At 40.0% G+C, this 21,768-nt stretch overlaps 1 protein-coding gene across 1 annotated transcript in view; it reads left to right on the top strand.

Moving 5' to 3' along the window:
- Positions 1–21,553, top strand: part of LOC149223542 (methionine aminopeptidase 1A-like) — a 212,673-nt gene extending 191,120 nt beyond the window's left edge. The window contains exon 18 of the mRNA XM_089385870.1: positions 21,089–21,553. Within this exon, the coding sequence (XP_089241996.1) occupies positions 21,089–21,157 (69 nt within the window). The 3' untranslated portion in view covers positions 21,158–21,553. The remainder of the gene's footprint in view (positions 1–21,088) is intronic.
- Positions 21,554–21,768: the final 215 nt, after the last annotated feature.

Below are 21,768 nucleotides of genomic sequence, written 5' to 3'. Positions count from 1 at the left end.
TTTATTTCAACATTGACCATATAGATGAAGAACAAAGATATCATTTGCCAGACTACAGTTAGAGGGCCATGCTTTAACTTTGTGGGAAAACCATATGGAAACAATTAGGTTGGAGGGTGATCCACTTGTAACTAGGTGAGAGGACTTCAAAACCCTCATTAAATCTTTATTTCACCCTAGCCCATATGTAGAGGACCAATGGATTTGTTGGCATTACTTTAGGTAGAGCCAAGGGAAAAGTGAACTAGAGTGTATATCATTGGATTCAGGAAAATGGTTGTCATGCTTGATCTCTCTCAAGTACGCAGATGTACTCCTCGAATATCTGGGGAGGTCTATACAATAATCCACAAAAGCAAGTGATGCTTTTCAAGTCGAGAACGATGGATGAGGCATGTGTATAGGAAAAATATTTGGAAGACATAGGCCATAAGAAAGGAACACCAAGCGGTTCCAAGTAGAAAGAGCACCAAGATGCTTCCAAGGAGGAGGAGAAGTGGAAAGTGAAAGATAAGAAGATGATAGCCACCCCACATTAGTGTAAGGATCATAACAACCATTGTAACCATTGGCGATATTGATGGTCCATAGTTGAACCCAAGGAACAATAAGAAGGATACATAAAAAAAGAATCTTCTAACCATTTAGTTGAGCAATCAGGCTGAAACCAACGTTGATGTGGATGAGATGATTGTCTACACACAAGTGTAGAAAGAGGTGAATCTGAGTAGCCTTCATCACTAGGAAGACTAGATGACCAAATTCTTACACATCAAGATCGCAATCAAGAAGACCAAGATAGACGCTTTGTTTGACTCTGGTTCACAAACTAGTCTCATAGTAACGAATATGGTTAGCAAGCTTGGATTGGAGGTTTGCGATCATCCTAGCTCATATCCATCTGAGTGAGTATGTTGAAGAATGTAACTAGTGTCGGTCTTCATAATTGTATTTGAGTCATGATGTAATACATTTGTCAAAAGAAAGAAAAAGAAATTTTATTATTAAAGTAATTGACTTATTAAAGCATGGGTTTCATGCTTGGGTCAATGTTTTTATAGGTCAAAGTCTCCATTGAAGACTTCTAGGGTTTGTCTTGAGTCATTAAAGTCATTGTCATTTTTATTAGACCCTTCTTGGGCTTTTGTTCCATGTAAAAAGATTTATTTTTGAGTAAAAATAGTCATTTGTCACCTCCACACCAAGTCAGGCTCGACCTGCATCAAGTAGGCCTGGGAAAGGGCAATTCGACCTCACAAGAAGCCTATATATTGAGAAACTTGACTTCATTTGGAGTGCATCATCTAAAGTTCGATCTCTAAGAAGCAGTAATAGAAAAAGAGTGTGAAAACACAGAAGAAGGAAGGAAGAAGTCAGAGAAGGACAAAGTTTGTTGGGAAGACCTAAATCGAGTTTTTGGCTATCCTTCTCTCACACGTGGGAATATTTCTAGGCAGTTGCTGGGTCTGAAAATTTGTGTCTACTGTAGGTCCTAAACTATGAAGCCGGGGGTTGAAACTCTGCTGCTGGGGGGGGGGGCGAAATTCTGGACTGAGGTTGTTGCCGGGAAGCTATCACTTGGAGTATTTTGTCAAGATCATCTGTTGCAGGGAAGGTCTTTGTCTAGGTATAAGAAGTTTGGAAATTGTCTCATCTTGATTTGAAACTACTGAAGGAAGACTTTGTGATTGGGTTTTCCCCTAATAGGGGTTTTGCCCTGGCTGAGTGCCTACATCTTGTGTCTCTCGTTCTTGTGATCTTCATATACATATAATTTTGGTAATTGCTAATTAAGAATTAAAAGAAGCCAAAACTATTGAAGGAAGAGTTTGTGATTGGGTTTCCCCTTACAGTGGTTTTTCCCTGGCCGAGCGCCTACATCTTGTGTCTCTCATTCGTGTGATCTTCATATACATATAATTTTGGTAATTGCTAATTAATAACTAAAGGAAGCCAACATAGTTCACTAGTAATTATTGAGAAATAAGAATCAAACCCTAATTCTATAAGCATTGATTTCTCAACATGATACCAGAGCTAAGGTCAGAGAAGGTTGAAGATCACTTTGTTGGCTTGGAAGAAAAGGTTACTTCCTCTATGGCAAGATACTTGAACATGGGATTCAATATCATAAGAACTACAAGAAGATGGATTGGAAGGATCATCTACAATCTATCTAGGAAAGTCAAGAGTGAAGGATTCTTCGCTACACTTATAGGTACTCTTGATGATGACAACACATGGATCATTGATAGTGGAGCATCAAGACATATGACGGGAGAAAAATGGACAACTTCATACTCTATCAAGGGAACCTTCATCACATGTAGTGGAGGTAGGAGACAACAATAGTCATGCAGTCAAGGGCCTTAAGTCTACATCATTGAAGCTGGAAAATTGAGCAAAGCTACATCTCAACAACATACTGTATGTCCTAGGTTTGAAAAAGAATTTACTTTGAATTTCTTGTTTAAGAAGATAAAAGAGATATGGTTGTGTTTGTAGATGGAAAAGTTTTGGTTTGGGGTAAAGAGTCAAGTATTAAACAAGCAAAGATTATTGGAGTTCGTGAAGGAAGGTTATATAGAGTTATAACTCCATCTCCTCAAGCCCTAGGTCACATGGAGATCAACCCTATCGAACTTTGGCATAGAAGATATGGGCATATTCATTACAAGATAATACTCTCTCTTAGTCAAATGGTAAAGGGCATCCCCAACATTAAGGGAGATCATGAAGGAGTATGCAAGGGATGTGCTTTGGGAAATAATACAAGGAAACCTTTTACTAGCAGTGATACAAGGTCTAAGGAAATATTAGACCTCATTCATTCTGATGTGTGTGGGCCAATGTCTAACAAATCTCTTGGAGGCCATCTCTATTATGTGACCTTCATTGATGACTACTCTAGAAAGACATGACTCTATCTTCTCAAGACAAAGGACGAAGTATTTGAAAAGTTCAAGGAATTTAGATCCGAAGTTGAGACCTTAACCGAAAGAAAGATAAAAGAAAGAAAAATAAATTTATTACTGTAAGTCTTGAGGCATAGGTTTCATGCTCAAGAGAATTTATTTTATAGGTCAAGCACCCATTTAGTGCTTCTAGGTTTGTTACAAAGTCATTGAGTCATTTTTAAGTATGAATGACCCATTCGGGCATGTTACATATTGTAAAGAAAATTTTATTGAGTCATAATCAAATCAAAAGACCTCGTCATGGCACAAAGTTCAAGTCGGCGTACACAAGTGGACAAGTCGGCCTAAAAGGAGTAATTCAACCCTATGAGAAGCCTATATAAAGAAGACCTTGACCTCATTTCGAGACACTTTACTCTCACAAACAAGCTCAATGATAAGGATAAGAAGAAGTGCGGAGTAGAGGAAGACAAAGGAAGGAGAAAAAGTCGAGCTATTTTGGATTTTTTTTGGGCTACTTCTCTCCACACGTGCGAAGGAATTAGGGCACATATTGTTGCAGTGAAGCCGAGTTGCAGAAGTGAAGTTAGGTCACCAAGAAGAGTTGTTCTGGAAGCCGAATTCTCTAGGAGAGAGAATCTACCCAAGCGAAGAAGAGAAGTTGGAGTCTCTGGGCAAAATCAAAGTTGCAGTTTGAAGTTGTAGTTTCTGGTTGCAGTTTCTGGGCAAGTCGAAGGTGCAGCTTCTAGGCAAGTTGAAGTTGCAGTTTTTGGGCAAGTCGTAGTTGCAGTTTCTGGGCAAATCGAAGTTGCAGTTGCTAAGTAGGTCGAAGTTGCTGGAAGGAGAAGCTATTCAAAGAGGAAGCATTGACTTGGTCTTAGAGGGGTTCTTGGTCAAGGGTCTAGGTCTTGGAATTTGTCAATTGAAGATTCTATAAGAAGAAGAATTCTTGTGGGTTTTCCTCTCAGGTTGGAGAGGTTTTGGCCCTGGTTGATCGCCTACATCTTGTGTCCTTTGTCTCATTGTTCTTTATGGTTTGGTAGCTATTTGATGAAGAAAAACACATAATAATAATCAAGTACAAGAAGAACCTAATTAAGAAAAAGTAAAAAGTCCTCACAAGCAATTATCATTATAAGAGAAATCATCTAATATCTTTGCCCTAGATTTCTCAACATGGTATCAGAGCTAAGGTAACAAGTCAAGGAAGGGCAACTCAATAAAGGACACTCAAGGATCAAAGTTTGGGAAAAGTATCAAGGAAATTAAAGCATCAAAAAGATTCTCTCATCTCCAAGGCATTTCAAGGACAAGGATCACATCATCATCTTAAAAAAATTCAAAACCCTAGTTCGATCAAAGGAGCATTCTTGGGATCCACACTCAATCATCACCTCAAAGACGCTATCTCTACTCAAGCAAGGAAGGACATGGATTTGAAGCATCTTGAATATTAATCATCCAAGGGTAGCTAGATCAAAGGCATTGCCATCATCAAAGATATCAAGGCAATCACCCTCTCTTTGAAGCAAAGGGTTTCATCTCAAAAGAAAATCGTTATCCTAAGAAGATCATCCAAGAAGCAAGAAGACATCATCAAGAAGTGATGCAATCATCATCAACAAAGGGTTCAAGTTGAAGAGTTCATCTTCACTTGACAAGTAAGTATGTTTATTTCTATAATTAAATCTTTTAAAATGACTTCATTTTGCAAGGAGAACAACAAGTTGGTTGGGTCATCGAAGTTCCTTGCGTGGAAAAGGATGATAGGTCCTCGAGGAAAATGAAGTTATTGATGATGTCAATGGCAAAGTCTCCAAACCATTTGAAGGGAAAGCACTATCTAAATATATGAAAAAGGATCTAAGGGCTCAAAGGATTCTTATAGAGTCCATCAAGAATTCCTCATCCCCTATATAGCAAAGTTGGAGACATCAAAAGGGATATATGATAAGCTAGTAGAACTATTCTCTGAAAGCATGATAGGAAAAATCATATCACTAAGATCTGATCTATACAAATTGAAAGCATCAAAGGATGAAGGGATATCTACATGTCTCACAAAAGCATCTCAAATAAGGAATCAACTTCAAGATCTAGGAGAGATGATATCCGATAAAGAAATGATTACCATTGTTCTAAATGCTCTAATTGATGAATAAGGAAACCTTGTATCAAACGCCTATGAAGAGGAGAAAGTTATCCCATTCAATAATTTGTGGTCACTATGCAAGATTGAAGAAAACAAGTTGAAGGCAAAAAGTGATACAGGATCAGATGAGCAGGGTCAAACATTTGTTGTCATGTCAAGAAGCAAAGGGATATTTGGCAAGTTTGGTCCTCAGAAAAAGAAGAAGATCAATATGACGCAGATCCAATGTTATGGATGTGAAGGATATGGGCCCTACTATTGAAGAATCAAGGGCATGGTAGTGTAGTGTGATTCTTCATTACTTGATAACAATTTGTGGAGTCTTTTTACTTATTTTGTTAGCTTATGCTTCTTCTTCTTCTTATTAGTGCATATGTGTGTGCTTCATCAAACTGGTACAAAAACATAAAAACAAGAACACAAGATGTTGGCTCTCTGCCAGGGCCAAAACCTCTCTTCTCTTGAGAGGAAAACCCTTTGATGAATTTCTCTTATTGAAGCTTCTATTGATCAATGCCAAACCCTAGACCCTTGATAAAGAGATCCTCCAAGCACAAGTCAACTCTTCACTCCTTTCTGCACCATGTACTCCGGCACTTCATCCTCCTTCCTCTGGCACTTCATCCTCCTTCCTCTGGCACTTCGTTCTTCTTTCAACTTCTTAGTAACATTGTTATACCTACTCTAGAGAAGTTATCTTTCACTTATGATGATCCCTCACTGTCCAACCAAAGAACCTTTTCTTGACTGTCAAGGGAGGGTTGTTATGACAGTAGAGGCAACCTCCTATTTCCTCGCACATGTGACTATAATGGCTTTTAGGACAGCCCTATTTCCTTCGTTCTTCTTTCTTACTTCTTCGCTTGAGTGAGAGGCACTCTAGATGAATGTACTTGGCCCAAACGATGAAGTTTATAGGACTGTGGTAGAGGGTTGCTATAACAGCAGAAAGACCCTCTCTTCCTTCGCACGTGTGACTGTTTTCTGCCCTAGAAAACAGTCCTGCACCTTCGCTGTCCCTCCTTTCTTCGCTGCACCCTTAGACCTTTTCCTTAACTTCCTTCGTTCCTTCTTCACTTCTTTCACTTGCGGATTTCAGAGCTCAAGTTATGTGTTGTATGAGGAGTGGACAACCTCTATAAATAGAGGTTTGTCCCTCCTCTTTAGGCCGACTTGGTTGTTGCTTGTAGGCCGACTTGTAGAGTAGACTTCGGATGGAGTTGTATGCTTGAATGAGCTTCTTGATGGTGCCATTGCTTGGAGGAGACTTGTGACTTTGCTTGGAGATATTCTCTTGACCATAATACATATATATACAAGGTATAACATGCCCTTAATGTCTTCAACTTATTCTTTTGACTATTTGACTCACCTATAGCACTTTAAATAGTGTTGGACCTATTTCAATGAGCAAGAAACTCATTGACATCTATTATAAAAATAATATTTCTTTTTCTTGAATAAATACAAATATCAAAAGTACATTAATGAAGACCGAACCTAGTTACCTTTCCTTCAACAACTACAAGAGAGACTATCCTAAGGTCAAGAAGGACAACAACAAACGAAGAAGGGAAGAAGCCCATATCACTGAAGAAGCTGAAAAGAAGAAATTCAAGGAGGAAGTAAAAGATCTCTACTATTATTGAGATAAGTTTTCCTCACCTAGTTGTTCTCAAGATTCTATTTTCTATTATAAATTATAACTATCATGTTAGGAATCATTAGAAGCATGATAGGATGCATCATGTTAGGAGATGGCATCATAGAAGCAGACAATTGAAAGCAAGAGCTCGTGACATCATCATAAAGAAGCATGGAAGATAGGTGAAATACAAGTCTATGGTTATCACCTATAGAAGGATGTAGCTCTTGGTGACCTCATTAGAAGCATAAGTAGTACTTATGGGAAAAAGAAAGTCATCTAGCATAGAGCTCATCATACATCATTCAAAAGTAGCATTTGCAGAATTAGGATGATCAAAATCCTCTGTTGGAATCTTCATTGGAAGGTTCACCTACTGGAAGAAGCAAATGTCTCGCCGGAAATTCCAACTTGTATGGGATTCATGGGATGACGATATAATGTCAAAAGAAGTGAAGCAAGTCAAGGGATTGAAGTTTTTTCAATCAAGGATGCTGCCAAAGATGACTAAAAGAAAGAGATGAGGTATGTATGCTTGTACTTGATAAAATAGAGCCATGTCATATGGTTGCAGATATCATGAATAAGTGTTCTACCTCAAGAGCATGATCAAAAGAAAGGATCTCATTCTATGAAGGCATGATTCACACATCGACTAGATGAAATCAACATACTATGTCCTCATATGAAATGTGAGGTGGTTGACAAAGTTGAAGGAACTATGATTAGAAGTTGCTAGGAGGAAATGTGTGAATAAAGAAAGGAAGAGATCATGAAAAATGCAACTATGGAGAAGGCAATCAACATCCAAGGACTAGAAGATTTGACTATGATATCTCCATGGGAAATATATGAAGATCCTGATAAAGTCTGAAAAAGAAAGAGACCCTTGACATTGTATATCTTTTCAGAGATGTGCCAATATATATGTAGGATGCTAATGCAAACAAGCAGATGTGATGATGAAAGGCCATCATAAAAGGTAACTATGATTTTATGTTCATTTTGATTTTTGAATAACATCTGGATGGGTTGATACAGGGCTACTGAAAGAGAGTTGTAGATGTCACCTGCAACTAAGCACTCATGTGGTTGGATAAAAGATCCTTAAGGAAACATGACGTGGAAGAGGTAGTGGCATAAAGAAAAAGCCAGATGGGGACTAGAAGATCACTTTCTAACAGAAAGAGGGATGACATAACCAATATGACTTGTGAAGGAAAGTGATGGATGGTTGATGCCCTACAAAGATGAAGGCTCCATAATATTGACGATGAAATTCATGACATTGAATGGAGGAGCGCTACAAGCAGTTGAAGTCTTGTTGCCGCTCAAACTAGCAGGGGGCCTAAAAGGCGGTGCTAAAGAGGGATCTTAAAGGGACAACTGCTAGATCAAGGGAAACGATGGAGACTTAGCCCACTGTCACCTCAGCTAAGACTCCCTACTCTTTACAGATTTTCACCGATGGGAGGAGCCCCGGTATATAGAAAGTCACTTGTGAAGGATGAATCAACAAATGGATGTGAAGTGACCTTAATGATCCTTTTCCTAGAAGGAGGTTAAGAATGGAGCTTGCTTGCTCTTTAAGCAAGGTACAAAGCTTTCTAGGAGAAGGAGGTGAGGATTTAAGGGCTAAGTTAAGGGAATATGACTTGTAAAGGAGTTTCCCAATCCCTAAAATCCTTGCAAAACTTGGATTCCTGAGTTGTCTTGGAAGAATTGTCTTTGATGAGAAATGGGACCACACGGGCCAAGTGGACCCAGCCTAGGTTAAGGGGAGGGAGTTTAGCAACCAATGATGATCTTAACCTAAACAAGGAAGGGGAAAGGATCAAAACAAGAGTTTTCACTTAGAGGTGCCAAATTGATCCTATGAGGTACTAGCCTAGGGAACACCAGGGCAAAGTTTGGTCTCAGGGCTAAGGCTTGGGATATATCGCAATCCCACTGTCGAGATTTCTTCAAATTTGGAGGAGACCTTGAGGACACACCAGTGCAATAGGGGCCACAAGATCGAACTTTTTCTATGGCTACTTTGTTGGGAAAATGATGCCTTAGGTGGCCCAATGTGGCTAGACCTAGAAAAGAGGGGAAAAAGGTGAAGAGAAAGAGGTTTTAAGGTGATCACCTTATCGTGGATCAATGCCTAATTCCTTTGGGGATATGGAATCAAGAAGAATTGTTAGAATGGATCTCGTTTCTAGCTCAAGGAGGCTTTAAGGGCAACTTCGTTTATCATTATGGCAAAAGGGGAGTGAACTTGAAGCATTTATACTTCGTTTGCAAATCAAGATGCCTTGTCAAGATAACTTCGATCTCTAGGAAAATTCGTTCAACAAACATGGACCATACATAGAGATATGCTATATAGAAACATAATTCCACAATGAAGTAGTAAATGCATGCAACAATTAGCCCTAAAATAGCGAAAAACCCATGATCAATGTATGTGACAAAGTAAAAGAAAGTAGTGTCAAAGTTGTACTTACATGTAAGAGAATATATCCAACCATAAATACATTTGCCAATTAAGAAGCTCCAAGATAAGAAAAAAACCCATGATCAATGTATGTGACAAAGTAAAAGAAAGTAGCATCAGAATTGTACTTACATGTAAGAGAATATATCCAACCATCAATACATTTGCCAATTAAGAAGCTCCTAAATAAGAAAATGCAATCCAAACATCGAAATGCATCCATGCTCCAATTTCGTCCACCAAGAAGGAAATGCGAAATTCTCAAGAGAGAATGATCCAATCCAAGTGATGATACAAAATGAATTCATGTCTCTCCTATTTATGCACTCATTAGGAGTTTGAACTACCTAATTTGAGCCTACCTTAGCTCATCAACTAAAATAATGTGCAAATAACTATCTTTTGGTGACAAGCCCAGCACACTAGCTCATAAACAAAATAATATGCCTCCCAACAGGTCGAATAATCAATAATGCATTTTGTTGGGCTCTATAAGAGGCCTGATGAAGTCCATAAGTGCCAAAATGATGAATTGGACTTCCAAAAGTAATGTACAAGGGGTTAGCCCCTTGTTCTCCATCTAATAAACATGTGGTGTTCCCAATGGTTGTGAGGGCACACAAGTGACCTCATGGGTCTCCAAGTAAGTTGAAGATGCTTGTAGACCATCTGTAAGGGCTCAGATGATGGTGCAAGTAATGCCACATCAACAAACAAGTCTGAAGTCACCTGCAAAGTGCATGGTACAACTGTGGGGTTGGTTGGGCAAAGGTGAACCCGATGCATCTTCCTCGTCCAATAGGTGAATCTCGACAATCTTTGAATATCTCTAGGGATCCATGGAGTGTTGTCTACTGTTGTGGAGGTCCATGGCTCTCGACACACACCCTACATGCGCCAATGTAGCCCTCTTGAGGGTTAGGGCCCTACATAGGGGGACGAAACCCAAGATGGGGACCACCTGCAATCTTGCATAAAATCCAATGCATCTCCCAGCCTTCCAGTACAACAAGTCATCAAGGAAATCGAGTAAAAGAGCTTACAAATCACGGACAACAAGTGGGGACTTCATAACGTTATGCCCTTCCATAATGGGCTTTGGCATGTGCTAATGTCTCCAAGCTCCAAATGGGGTTAACCAAGTATCCCATTAAGTGGTTTATACTTCTAAAGGGGATAATATGTCCTAGGTACATCCTTTAAAAGGTGGTGGCATGTGGTAAAAAGATGAATGGAGTAGGGAGTGAAAAGGGGCAGCCTTGGGCCACATGCTGGGGTACAAGGGTAGCTAGTAAAAGGGAAGCCCACACTTGGGTATATCATGTGTAGGAGGGAGCAATCGTGGTACATGAGGTACTTGGCCTTGATTTTTCCAACCAGAAAAACTATTTATTGACATCCATAATGTCGATAAAGGAACTTTCATGTCTAAGGAATCTAAAAATAACATGAACACAAGTAAAGAATCCATCCATGATCTCAACATCAAATAAGAAACCACAAGAGTAAGAAAATGTGGGGTTCAGGTCCCTGCCACATGAATGGGACGATGGAGTGTATTGTTCCATTTCTCATCAATCGCTGCCCCTATGAGTTGTTGTTTGTCAAACCCCTCATCACCCTTATCATCATAGTAGCTGGGAATGGATTCTTTGGCCCTATCCATGGCCTCATACAAGTATCCCATTGCGAGCTTATCTCCATCAACTAATTGAAGAACCTTTACCAAAGGTTCAGTAATGCTACACACTTCCTACAATCCTGACCAGAAGCTTTCTTGGTATGAAACTAGCCTGCATATGGCCTTTCCCTCTAGTTTGTGGCTATATGACAAAGCATGCCACTCCTCTAAAAGAAACATTCTCTTCACATTCCACATAGAATTCAAGAGGGATTGAAGATATCTGAAGCTAGTGGCAAACCGTATAATGGTAGGGCACCCCAACTCCTTATTGTTGGTGAACGTTTTAATCAAATGAAGCACAGGTGCATGGTTATATATAATTTTTTTAATGTTTTTTGATGATTCAACAATATCCTTGACAAAAGGATTTTTTCCTTTGGTCCTCCAACATAAAGTCAATGCAATGTGCAACACAAGGTGTCCAAAACAAGTTAGGACGCCTCTCCATAAGCATCCTGCCATTAGCAGCATAATTAGTAGCATTATTTGTTATGACTTGGACAACATGTTGTGGACCCACCTCCTGAATGAACATGTCCAACAAATCACATAATAACCGTTCATCTTTGATATAGTGCATTATGTATGTGCCCATGAGCCCCTAAACTCCTCCAATCTCTTAGTGCATTCGACTTTTTCATTTTGAAGAATACACCCTCGAAAGTCATCATAGGAAGGGGCTTTGTACCCTAGGCCGGCAATAGCAATAACATCAATCGTGGGGTGCAAAAATGGATTGTTCTTGGCAATGCTGAAACGAACATCATTCCAAAGAAGACACCTACCCAACAACTTGTCAGCTTCTTCCTTCTTCCTTTTTTTAAGAGCTGACGTGATAGATGGTTGTCCACCAGGTGTGGTTCTAGGAACAAAAAATGATGAGGCAATTGTGGGGTTGACTGTAGACATTGATGCTGAAGAAGAACCAGTACCACTCACAGTCACCTCCCAATCCCACCACTCCACCCCCTACCATTTGACTCTTCAGAGCTACCTTGGTCATTTTGGTTATCTCTATTTATTCCAATGATTTGAGGGCTCTACGGTTGATTTTGGATTTATATTTGAGCAAAGCCCTTTTTTATGTCCAGGAATTTGTGCAAGGCAGAACATCAATCTATATACCCCCTTGTCATATGCTGCCCACATAACTTGCAATTCAAATTTGATTTGCCAAACCCTCCATCAGGTTCACCAAATTCCCACATAGTGACCAATTTCCTTGGCATGTTTGTAACTTTGTTGAACTCTTGAGTTTTAATGTAAGATTGAAGTTCAAACAACCTAGGGCACAAGAAGAATTGCAAGTTAAACTAATGAAGTTAAAATTTAACATAAAACATTTTGAATTTTTGACCCAAAAAAGAACCCTCAACTCAATGCAACAATAATGGCAAAAAAAGCACATTCAAAGCCAAACAAAAATCATGCAAAAGAAATTAGGGCACATAAGAGCTTAAACAAATAAAACTAACAATCAAGATTTTGAATTTTTTACCAAAAAAAACCCTCTCGACTAAATGCAACAAAAAATAACAAAAGAAACACACTCAAATCCAAGCAAAAATCATGGAAAATATATGGGTGACTAAAACCCAAAGAAAAACAAGGAAAAAACAAAAAAAATAGGGCAAAATTTGATGCCCATACCTAAAAACCGTGCCCTGCTGAAGAAACTTGGTCCAACCTCATTTTTTTTCTTGGGATGCTAAATTCCTTCACTTTTCTCCTCTCTTGCCCTTGTAGATGAGTTCTCCTCCTCCTTATCTCTCTCTCACCCTTGCCCTTTGTTTGCAAAATGAATGACAAAAAACCCTAAAAAAAGTGTTTAAAAACTCGTTGTCCGCCAGCGCCATGATTTTTACTAGTCGGATCGCGATTTTTTCAAAGCGAAAAAATGGTTCGAAGACCAGTTTTGGTTTTTGAAACTATGTTTGGAGGGTCAAAATTCTATTTGCAGCGAACAATTTGACCTGTTGAAGGGTAGTTCCTAGATTCCCATCATTTGCTTGTTTATTATAGTTGGTTGAATTGGAGATATTGGAAGTCATTTAAGTGTGCATTGTGCATAGTGGAGGCTACTATTTTTGTTTCATAGATTTTCTTCCTTTGCATTTTTTCAAAATGATCAATCATCAAATGTTAAATTATGGTATGTTCTATGCTTAGAGCAGTTTACTTCTTTTCTTCTTGTTAGCCACAGATTAGCAATCACATATACATTAAGTAAAGTGCAGATAGAACATTAAACGATCAACAGAAAACAAGCCAAGACAAGAGACATAAGATGTGGTGGCTAGCCAGGGACAAACCCCAATGCGGGGAAACCCTTTGATCAAATCTTCTTTTATCTTCAATAGTTCAGCAGAGAGAAATAGTACAAAATCAGAATTCTGTAATTTTATATTAGCAGCAGCAAACCCTAGATCAGCAGAAGTCAAACTTGGTCAAACAAGTTGAAATTGACCTACAATATGCATGGTCAATTTTCGGTCAACTAGCCCTCGAACAACCTAAAGAAATAGCCCTTGAACAGCCCCAAAAACACAGTCAAACTGTTGTTGACTAAAGTCAACCTGTTGTCCAAAACTAGGGCAGTCAACGCTGGTCAAACCTATGGACGAATTGCCTCGATATTTGTGCCAAAATCTGTTGCTTGCCTAGAAGAGGCAGCCACACCAAAACCGCACCCTTGATAAGTCAATGCTTGTTCAACACATGTCAAATAGACCTTCAGCTGCTTCAGCGTCCTCCTTGCCCTAATGCGTCCTTCTTCCCACATGTGAGCTGCTCCTTGTATAACCCAAAGCTAAGGAGAGAGAGAGAAGAATGAGTGAGGTGAGATGATGAGAAAATGAATCAACATCTCTTGTATTTATATGATTCACTGGGCATGCGTGCCACACATTTAACTGTTGGTCGTCCTTGACAATTTGTCAAGTAAATACAAATAAATTCATATCTCCATAAATACTTGTCGAAATCGGATGATCTTTAGATCAATCGTACACCTCTCGACAAGAGGAATCTAGGAAAAATATCAGCTGCCATAAATGAGGTGACCCACATGGAGTTTGGCCTTAGTTGCCAATTTTAACACTCCCTCTCAACTGGAGAGAACTCCATCTGCAATCTATCTGATCGTCGCTACTATTCCAGCCATCAAATGCACTGCCCTGCACTGCTTGGCCCTGCTCTGTTCGAATTATGTAGAAGAAGAAATGATCGAGGATGTATCATACCATCCTCCACTGACCCGAAGTCAGTCTCAGAGTGTGTCATACCACTCTCACTGATCCCAGATCAATGGAGGTCATCCTAGCATAGGGAGTACAGTAGATACAACGATGCGTCCATCGATAGTACTACTAATGGTCCCTAACCCCATTTCCCTACTCATTGATCAGATGAGAGGTACTTCCCATGAGTCCCAGACTACATGGGTAGGATGCTTCGACAGGGGAACGAATCATCCTGTCCAACAGTTGCCACAGGAGAATTAATCATCCTGGCCCATAGGAGAACTAATCATCCTGTTCCACAGTCGCCACGGAGAACTAATCATCCTGGCCCACAGGAGAACTAATCATCCTGTCCTATAGTCGCCACGGGGTGTCACAGGGGAAGGTTGAACCTTTCACCCTGTACATAGTGCACCACCAAGGGATGGTGAGTCGCCCTGTGGTCGCATGTCGCTCCAAGAAGTACCTCGCGCCCCCTAGAGCTCCCAGAGTTCAATACATCATACTTGACCCTCATAAGAGGGTCTCTGAACGACACCAAGTCGTTTTCAGAAAGTCAAGAATTTGACCTTTCCCAGGGGCTTCGTCAAAATGTCGGCGCCCTGTTCATCTGTACTGATATGTTGGAGCCTTATTGCTCCCCGCTGCACCATATCCCGAATATAGTGGCACCTGATATCGATATGCTTGGAGCGATCATGAAATACGAGATTCTCTAATTAGCGAATCTTGCTCTGGTTGTCACACAGGATCACGATGGTATCCAATGTAAACCCAAACAGCTAATTGAAGAGCTTTCGCAACTAGAGCGCCTCACAAGAGGCCATAATAGTAGCAATGTACTCTGCCTCGGCGGTGCTCAAAGCCACCGACTTCTGCTTCCTGCTCATCCAAGATATCAAGGCAGATCCCAAAGAGAAACAACACCCGAAAGTGCTCTTTCGGTCCACCACACTGCCTGCCCAATCAGCATCGATATATCCAAGTAGTCTCACATCTCCGGCAGTGTATCTCAACCCATGAGTGATTGTTCCATGAAGATATCTCAACAGATTATTGGCACCAATCCAATGTGTGTGGTGAGGCTCAACCATATGTTGACTCAACGTGTTGACTGCAAAGCATATATCCGAACGAGAGTTCACCAAGAACATCAATGCTCCAACGAGTTGACAATACTTGGTAGCATTTCATAAAACAGGTCTGGCAGCACTACCGCTTAACTTCGTGAAGTCAAGCTCCATCGGGGTAGTCATGGGCTTGCAGTCCACCATACCGAATCTCTCCAATATTTTCACCACGTATTTTCCTTGAGATAGGAAAATCTCCCCTGGTTTCTACCAGACTTCCAGTCCTAGGAAATAGTGCATCAGTCCTAGGTCTTTCATCTCGAACTCGGAAACCAACTCCCTCTTACATTTGAGAATGAGAGGGTCTGCACCTGTTAGAAAGAGGTCATCAACGTACAACACCAATATGAGAGGTTTGTCATCTTCAACCTTAAAGGTTAGGGTCGACTTCACTCCTAGTGAATCCCAGCTTCATCAGGTAGCTATCGATCCTAGTGAATCCCAGCTTCATCAGGTAGCTATCGATCCTCTCATACCACGCTCGGGGTGCCTGCGTTAGCCCATAGAGGGCTTTCTTCAACTTACACACGTGAGATTCTCGATCATGAATCTCAAATCCTTCAGGTTGCTCCACATAGACCTCCTCTTTGATTGAACCATGCAAGAACGCCGTCTTGACATCCATCTGATGTAGGTTCCATCCTTGCGAAGCAACAAGGGCTATGATCGAGCGTATGGTGGTATATCGGACAACATCTGAAAATATCTCGTCATAGTCTATACCTTCCTTCTGAGAGAAGCCACGAGCGACAAAACGAGCCTTATACTTTTCCACACTTCCATCAACTACATGCTTTATCTTGTAAAGCCATTTCGAAGTGACAACTGCTTTGTCCTGGGTTCTGGGGACCACATCCTAGACATCGTTTTTCATGATGGACTCATATTCTCCGTCATAGCATCCTTCCATACTTGATGCTTGACAGCTTCTACGAATGACGAAGGCTCATTTTGGATGATCGTGCTCATGATGGTCAAGTATCCCTGATACCTGGTCGGCTTCTTAGTTTCCCGGAAGGTTCCCCTGGGTGCAACGTGCCCTTCAGCATCATCAAGTGTCCCCCTTAGCCATGAAGGCCTCTTCCTAGAAGAGGAAGGCTCTTGCAAAGGGGGGTCAATAGGATCTATAGGTTCTTCGACATCGAGCATTGTCTCATCTTCCTTTTCCTTTGGTTCCCCGATGTCAGTTTCTTTATATTCCCTTTGAGTAGGAAGATTGTCAACTTTGCTAAGAGCCATATCTTCGTCAAAGGTGACATCATGACTAATCTTGAGTTCCCTTTGACTAGCCACATAGATTCTGTAGCCCTTAGTGTTTTCGCTTTAGCCCACGAAGATTCCTTTCTTTCCAGATGCACCCAATTTATTCCTCTTCTCCTTCGGCACATGAAAGTATATCGGACTTCCAAAAATTCTAAAATGAGATACGTCAGGTTTCTTCCCAATGAACATCTCTTCGGGAGTCTTGGAACCCAATGCTTGATGAGGGCATCGTTTTTGCACATATACGGTGGTATTCGCAGCTTCAGCCCATAGAAACTTTAGAAATCTTTAATCGTGAAGCATAGCACAGACAACTTCCACAATCATACGATTCTTCCTTTCCGCCACACCATTCTGCTCAGGAGTATATGGTGTTGTAGTCTCCCTCTTAATGCCAGCTTCTTAGCAAAAGTCATGGAACTCATTGGATTCATACTCAGTGCCATTATCAGTCCTTACGATCTTGATTTTCTTTTTGGTTTAATTTTCGATCAAGGCTTTGAAGTGACGAAACCAAGTGAACACTTCGTCCTTCTTTTTCAAGAAGTATATCCAAATCTTGCAAGAATGGTCATTTGTAAAAGTAAGGTAATATAAATATCCTCCCAAGGAGTTCACAGGCATCATACCAAATATGTCTGAGTGAACCCTCTGCAATATATCGGAGGTCTTGCTTTGGCTTGAGGGGAATGGTCCCCTTTTGAGCTTCCCTTCGACACATCCCGAACATACACCTTCTTGCTATACTCAAAACTCGGCCATCCCTGTCACCATTTGTCTTACATTGGATAGAGCTTTATAATGAAGGTGAGCAAACCTTTGATGCCATAGTTCGGACTGAAGTGATGTGTCACAAGACATGACACCCAGCGGACTTCCTCCGACCTGATATAATGAATCGACTCAAAACCCAAGAGTGAAAGCTTCTTTAAAATTCTTTTTCCATGCACGTACCTTGCCATTGATGAAGGTTACCTTGTAGCCTTTGTCTTCCATTGCCAAAATGAACACCAAGTTCTTTTTGAGATCAGGTACATATAGGACTTCTTGCAAATGAATTGTATTACCCTGTTTCAATTGAAGAGTGCATTCCCTACGCCTTTCAGGGGATATTTTGCATTGTCCCCAAGAATAATTTCCAAGTTGGTCTCCTTCTCTGTCAGATTAGAGAGAGCTTCTTTGAAACCAGTGAAGTGCCTTGAGGCACCACTATCAATAAGCCAATTTCCTAGCGTGTCCAGGGGAGCAGTAGTAGAGAGGGCCGCTGGTAGAAAATATTCATCTTGCTTATTGTTAACAATGTTGGATTCAAACCTGGAGTTTCTTGCCTTCTTGAAGGGTTGTCCCCTTCCTTGATTTCCGACATTTCTTTTACCTTTGCCATTGGACCTTCCATTCCTTTGATTGCCTTGAGAGTGATTTTGGTCATCGTCATGGTGTGAGTCCCTTTTATCAGGGCACTCCCTTGCATAGTGGCCCATTTTGTTGCAATTGTAACATCGTCCTTTTCTTCCACCCTTTCCTTTGGATTTAGCCCTAGAATTGTTTCTTCTTTTAGCATGAGAAGAAAAGGCAAAGGGATGGCCTTTAAGTGCAGGCATTTCTTGCTCTTCCATTCTTGTCTCTTCTTGAATACATCTAGCCATCAATTTCTCAAATCCTGGGATGACATTATTGTTGAGAAGAGTAGTCCTGAATATATACCATTTAGGTGGTAGTCCTCCAAGAGTTGTGATAGTCATTTCTCTATCAGGAACTACTTCCCCAATAGATAGGAAATATGCTTGCATACTCTCATCTTTGCCCTTGTTAATTTCCTTCAGCTTATTTCTAAGGAACAAAACTTGATTTGCACCATTAACTTTAAATAAACTCACCAGTCTATCGTAGATTTCCTTGGAGGTTGTCAGCTCGAAAACATAGGCCACCAGGCGCTTGTCGATAGAGTCCCAGATGATCTTCCTTGCTTTGACTTCTCCCTTGGACCACTTGCTTTTGGCGGCAGCAGATGCATTTGATGGAGGCGCAACAATATTGCCTCTCACATGGTCCAACACTTCCTGATCTTCTAAAGTCAGATCGAGAGACATCTTCCATCCGTGATAGTTAGACTATTCACGGAGCTTGTCTTCGGTGGGAAAGAGTGTTGAGGACCCCATGAAGTTTTTAGGATAGCCTTGCCAACCTTCTCTTCGGTGATTGCTCTTGCTCTTGCTCTTGCTTGGGCTTTGTCTTCACCTCAACTCTGATACCATGTTAAATTATGGTATGTTCTATGCTTAGAGCAGTTTACCCTTTTTCTTTTTATTAGCCACAGATTAGCAATCACATATACATTAAGTAAAGTGCAGATAGAACATTAAACGATCAACAAGCCAAGTCAAGAGACACAAGATGTGGCGGCTAGCCAGGGACAAACCCCAATGCGGGGAAACCCTTTGATCAAATCTTCTTTTATCTTCAATAGTTCAGCAGAGAGAAATAGTACAAAATCAGAATTCTGTAATTTTATATCAGCAGCAGCAAAACCTAGATCAGCAGAAGTCAAACTTGGTCAAACGAGTTGAAATTGACCTCCAATATGCATGGTCAATTTCCGGTCAACTAGCCTTTGAACAGCCTGAAGAAACAGCCCTTGAACAGACCCAAAAACACAGTGAAACTGCTGTTGACTGAAGTCAACTTGCTGTCCAAAACTAGGGTAGTCAACACTGGTCAAACCTGTGGACGGATTGCCTCGATTTTTGTGCCAAAATCTGCGGCCTGTCTAGGAGAGGCAGCCACACCAAAACCTCACCCTTCATGAGTCAATGTTTGGTCAATGCGGGTCAAAGAGACCTTCAGCAGCTTCTGCGTCTTCCTTGACCTAATGCGTCCTCCTCCTTCCCACGTATGAGCTGCTCCTTGTATAACCCAAAGCTAAGGAGAGAGAGAGAAGAATGAGTGAGATGAGATGATGAAAAAATGAATCAACCTCTCTTTTATTTATATGATTCACTGGGCATGTGTGCCACACATTTAACTACTGGCCGACCTTGAAAATTTGTCAAGTAAATACAAATAAATTCATATCTCCAAAAATACTTGTCAGAATCGGATGGTCTTTAGATCAATCTTACACCTCTCGACAAGAGGAATCTAGGAAAAATATCAGCTGCCATAAATGAGGTGACCCACATGGAGTTTGGCCCTAGTTGCCAATTTTAACATCAAACTATCATGTTGTACCATTTTTAATCTGTAAGTTAAAGTTTTGGACATTCGACATATGAATTGACGATATGCCATATTGTGATATGCCATACCAATGTACTTTGGTAGTTTGAGTGTGGTTTATGTTCCTATTTGTTTTCCCTATTTTGAATGCATTGAAGATTCTCAACATGGCAATATTTTTCTCCATGCGATCTGCTATTTCTTGCAGGGACTTGAGGTTGGGCAACATTTTGATGTGACTAATGTAGTCTTTCATATTCTTTCCAATATTTAAATGTATTCTTTGCATTTTTGTTGTGGGAATGACTCCTATGCTTGGAGGTCAATAAAAGAACTGTTTTGAGAAAGAATCCTTGTAGACTTCATGTTAGAATGGATGCTGTCTGGGTGGCTTCATTTAGAAGCAGTTGCATATCTCTTACATATGTTGACCTTTACCTGTCCAGAATTACTTCCAAATGAAGGCAAGGTTTAATCTTCTGGTTTCTTGTTCATGGGGGTTTTGTCCTACTATGAAGGATATTCTAAAATACCCCTTAAGTTGAATCCATTAAGCTACAAAGTATGACAATATACATATAGGAAGTCAATCACTACGCCGTAAAGATTCTCTATTACTTGTTGTGTCTTACCTACAAACTGTTGCAGCTCTGAACTTGTTAAAACTATTGGATTGGGATAAACATATGAATTATTAATTAGTCTTTCCATTCTTATCTAAGTTTTCCTGTTGAAAATCTGTGATTCTAATTTTTAATCACTCCCACCATACCAGTTACAGTATTATTTTATATTTCTAGAGTTCCAGAGGATTGTTTGGGCAATCCCAAATTGGTGACTTTCCAACCCAACTATTAAGTGTGTCCTGTCTCAGCCTACTTCCAAGGATTGGGACACTCAACTGCCACAGTCACACTGGACCTGTGATCCAATCTCTGATCAGCTTATCATCAATTCCAATAGTGGCAGTAAATGCATTGTAGCCCATCTAATCTAACGTGCAATTTATGGATCTAGGTGTGATACCTAATAGCAATCACAATATCATAGATTTAAATTCAGTTGTCTGAAAACATGAATTCATAGAAGCAATGACAATGATTGCCTCTAGAGGATTTTCTGCACATATCTTCTGCTGAGGACTTCTGACTTGTTTCCCGTATGATTTATTCATACTCTGAATTGCATTTCGACCTACATTTAATTGCAAGTTAATTGGATTGGTAGCTTTTGTACAGGTGTTTTATGATATATCTCTACGATCTTTTTTATAATTTTATAATTTTTGTTGTGAATCTGAAGGAATAGTCAGAATTTTAATAGTAGTTACGTCCTTGTTTGAATAATGAATTGTAGGTAACAGAGACAGGAGTGGAAGTACTCACAGCACGCTTACCCAGCTCTCCAAATGTGTTCCCCTGGTAAAACCATTTAAAGCTATTCTGTTGCTACAAGTGAAATTGAGCAGCGATCAAAGGTTACAGTGCTGCTTCTTTGGGTACAATGCTGCTTCTTTGTAGCATCATTGTTTATACACCCATAATTTACAAGCTATGATGACATTGGATGTTGAGACCCTAGTGAGGCAGTTAGTCCAAAAATGCAAAGACTTCTCTGGGTACATTCCCAACAACAAGACATCTTAAAGTAGCAATGGATGATTCCCTCAGATTATCCTTGTCGGTACTGCAGACTGCATATTTTCTTCAACACAATCACCAGAATACAGCATTTTAGTGCAAGATTACTATTTTCCAAATAAGAGAAAGTTTCATTGTTCTCTAATATTTTTTTTCTTGTTAAATTATAATTTTTCAGTCATGACCCTATTTGATATCAGTTACAATTTTAGTTCACAAATTTGATGTGCATAAGAGGAGTTAAATTTTTCTGGTATGTTTTTGGTTAAATCTTAATTCAATTTTAGTTTTTTGCCTGTAACTATTTGACTTCTACCTTTTACTTTTCTTTGAGAAAACTAAGCTTTCAAGACCCTTTTATTTTTGTTCAGAAAATACTTCTAAATAATAAAATGC

Source organism: Pinus tabuliformis, chromosome Q (assembly GCF_031772625.1).
Source record: "Pinus tabuliformis cultivar Carrire ecotype Pingquan chromosome Q, CPIR1, whole genome shotgun sequence".
Classification (NCBI taxonomy): domain Eukaryota; kingdom Viridiplantae; phylum Streptophyta; class Pinopsida; order Pinales; family Pinaceae; genus Pinus; species Pinus tabuliformis.
The sequence above is the reverse complement of the archived record's forward strand: the minus strand, read 5'-3'. Positions and strand labels throughout refer to the sequence as shown.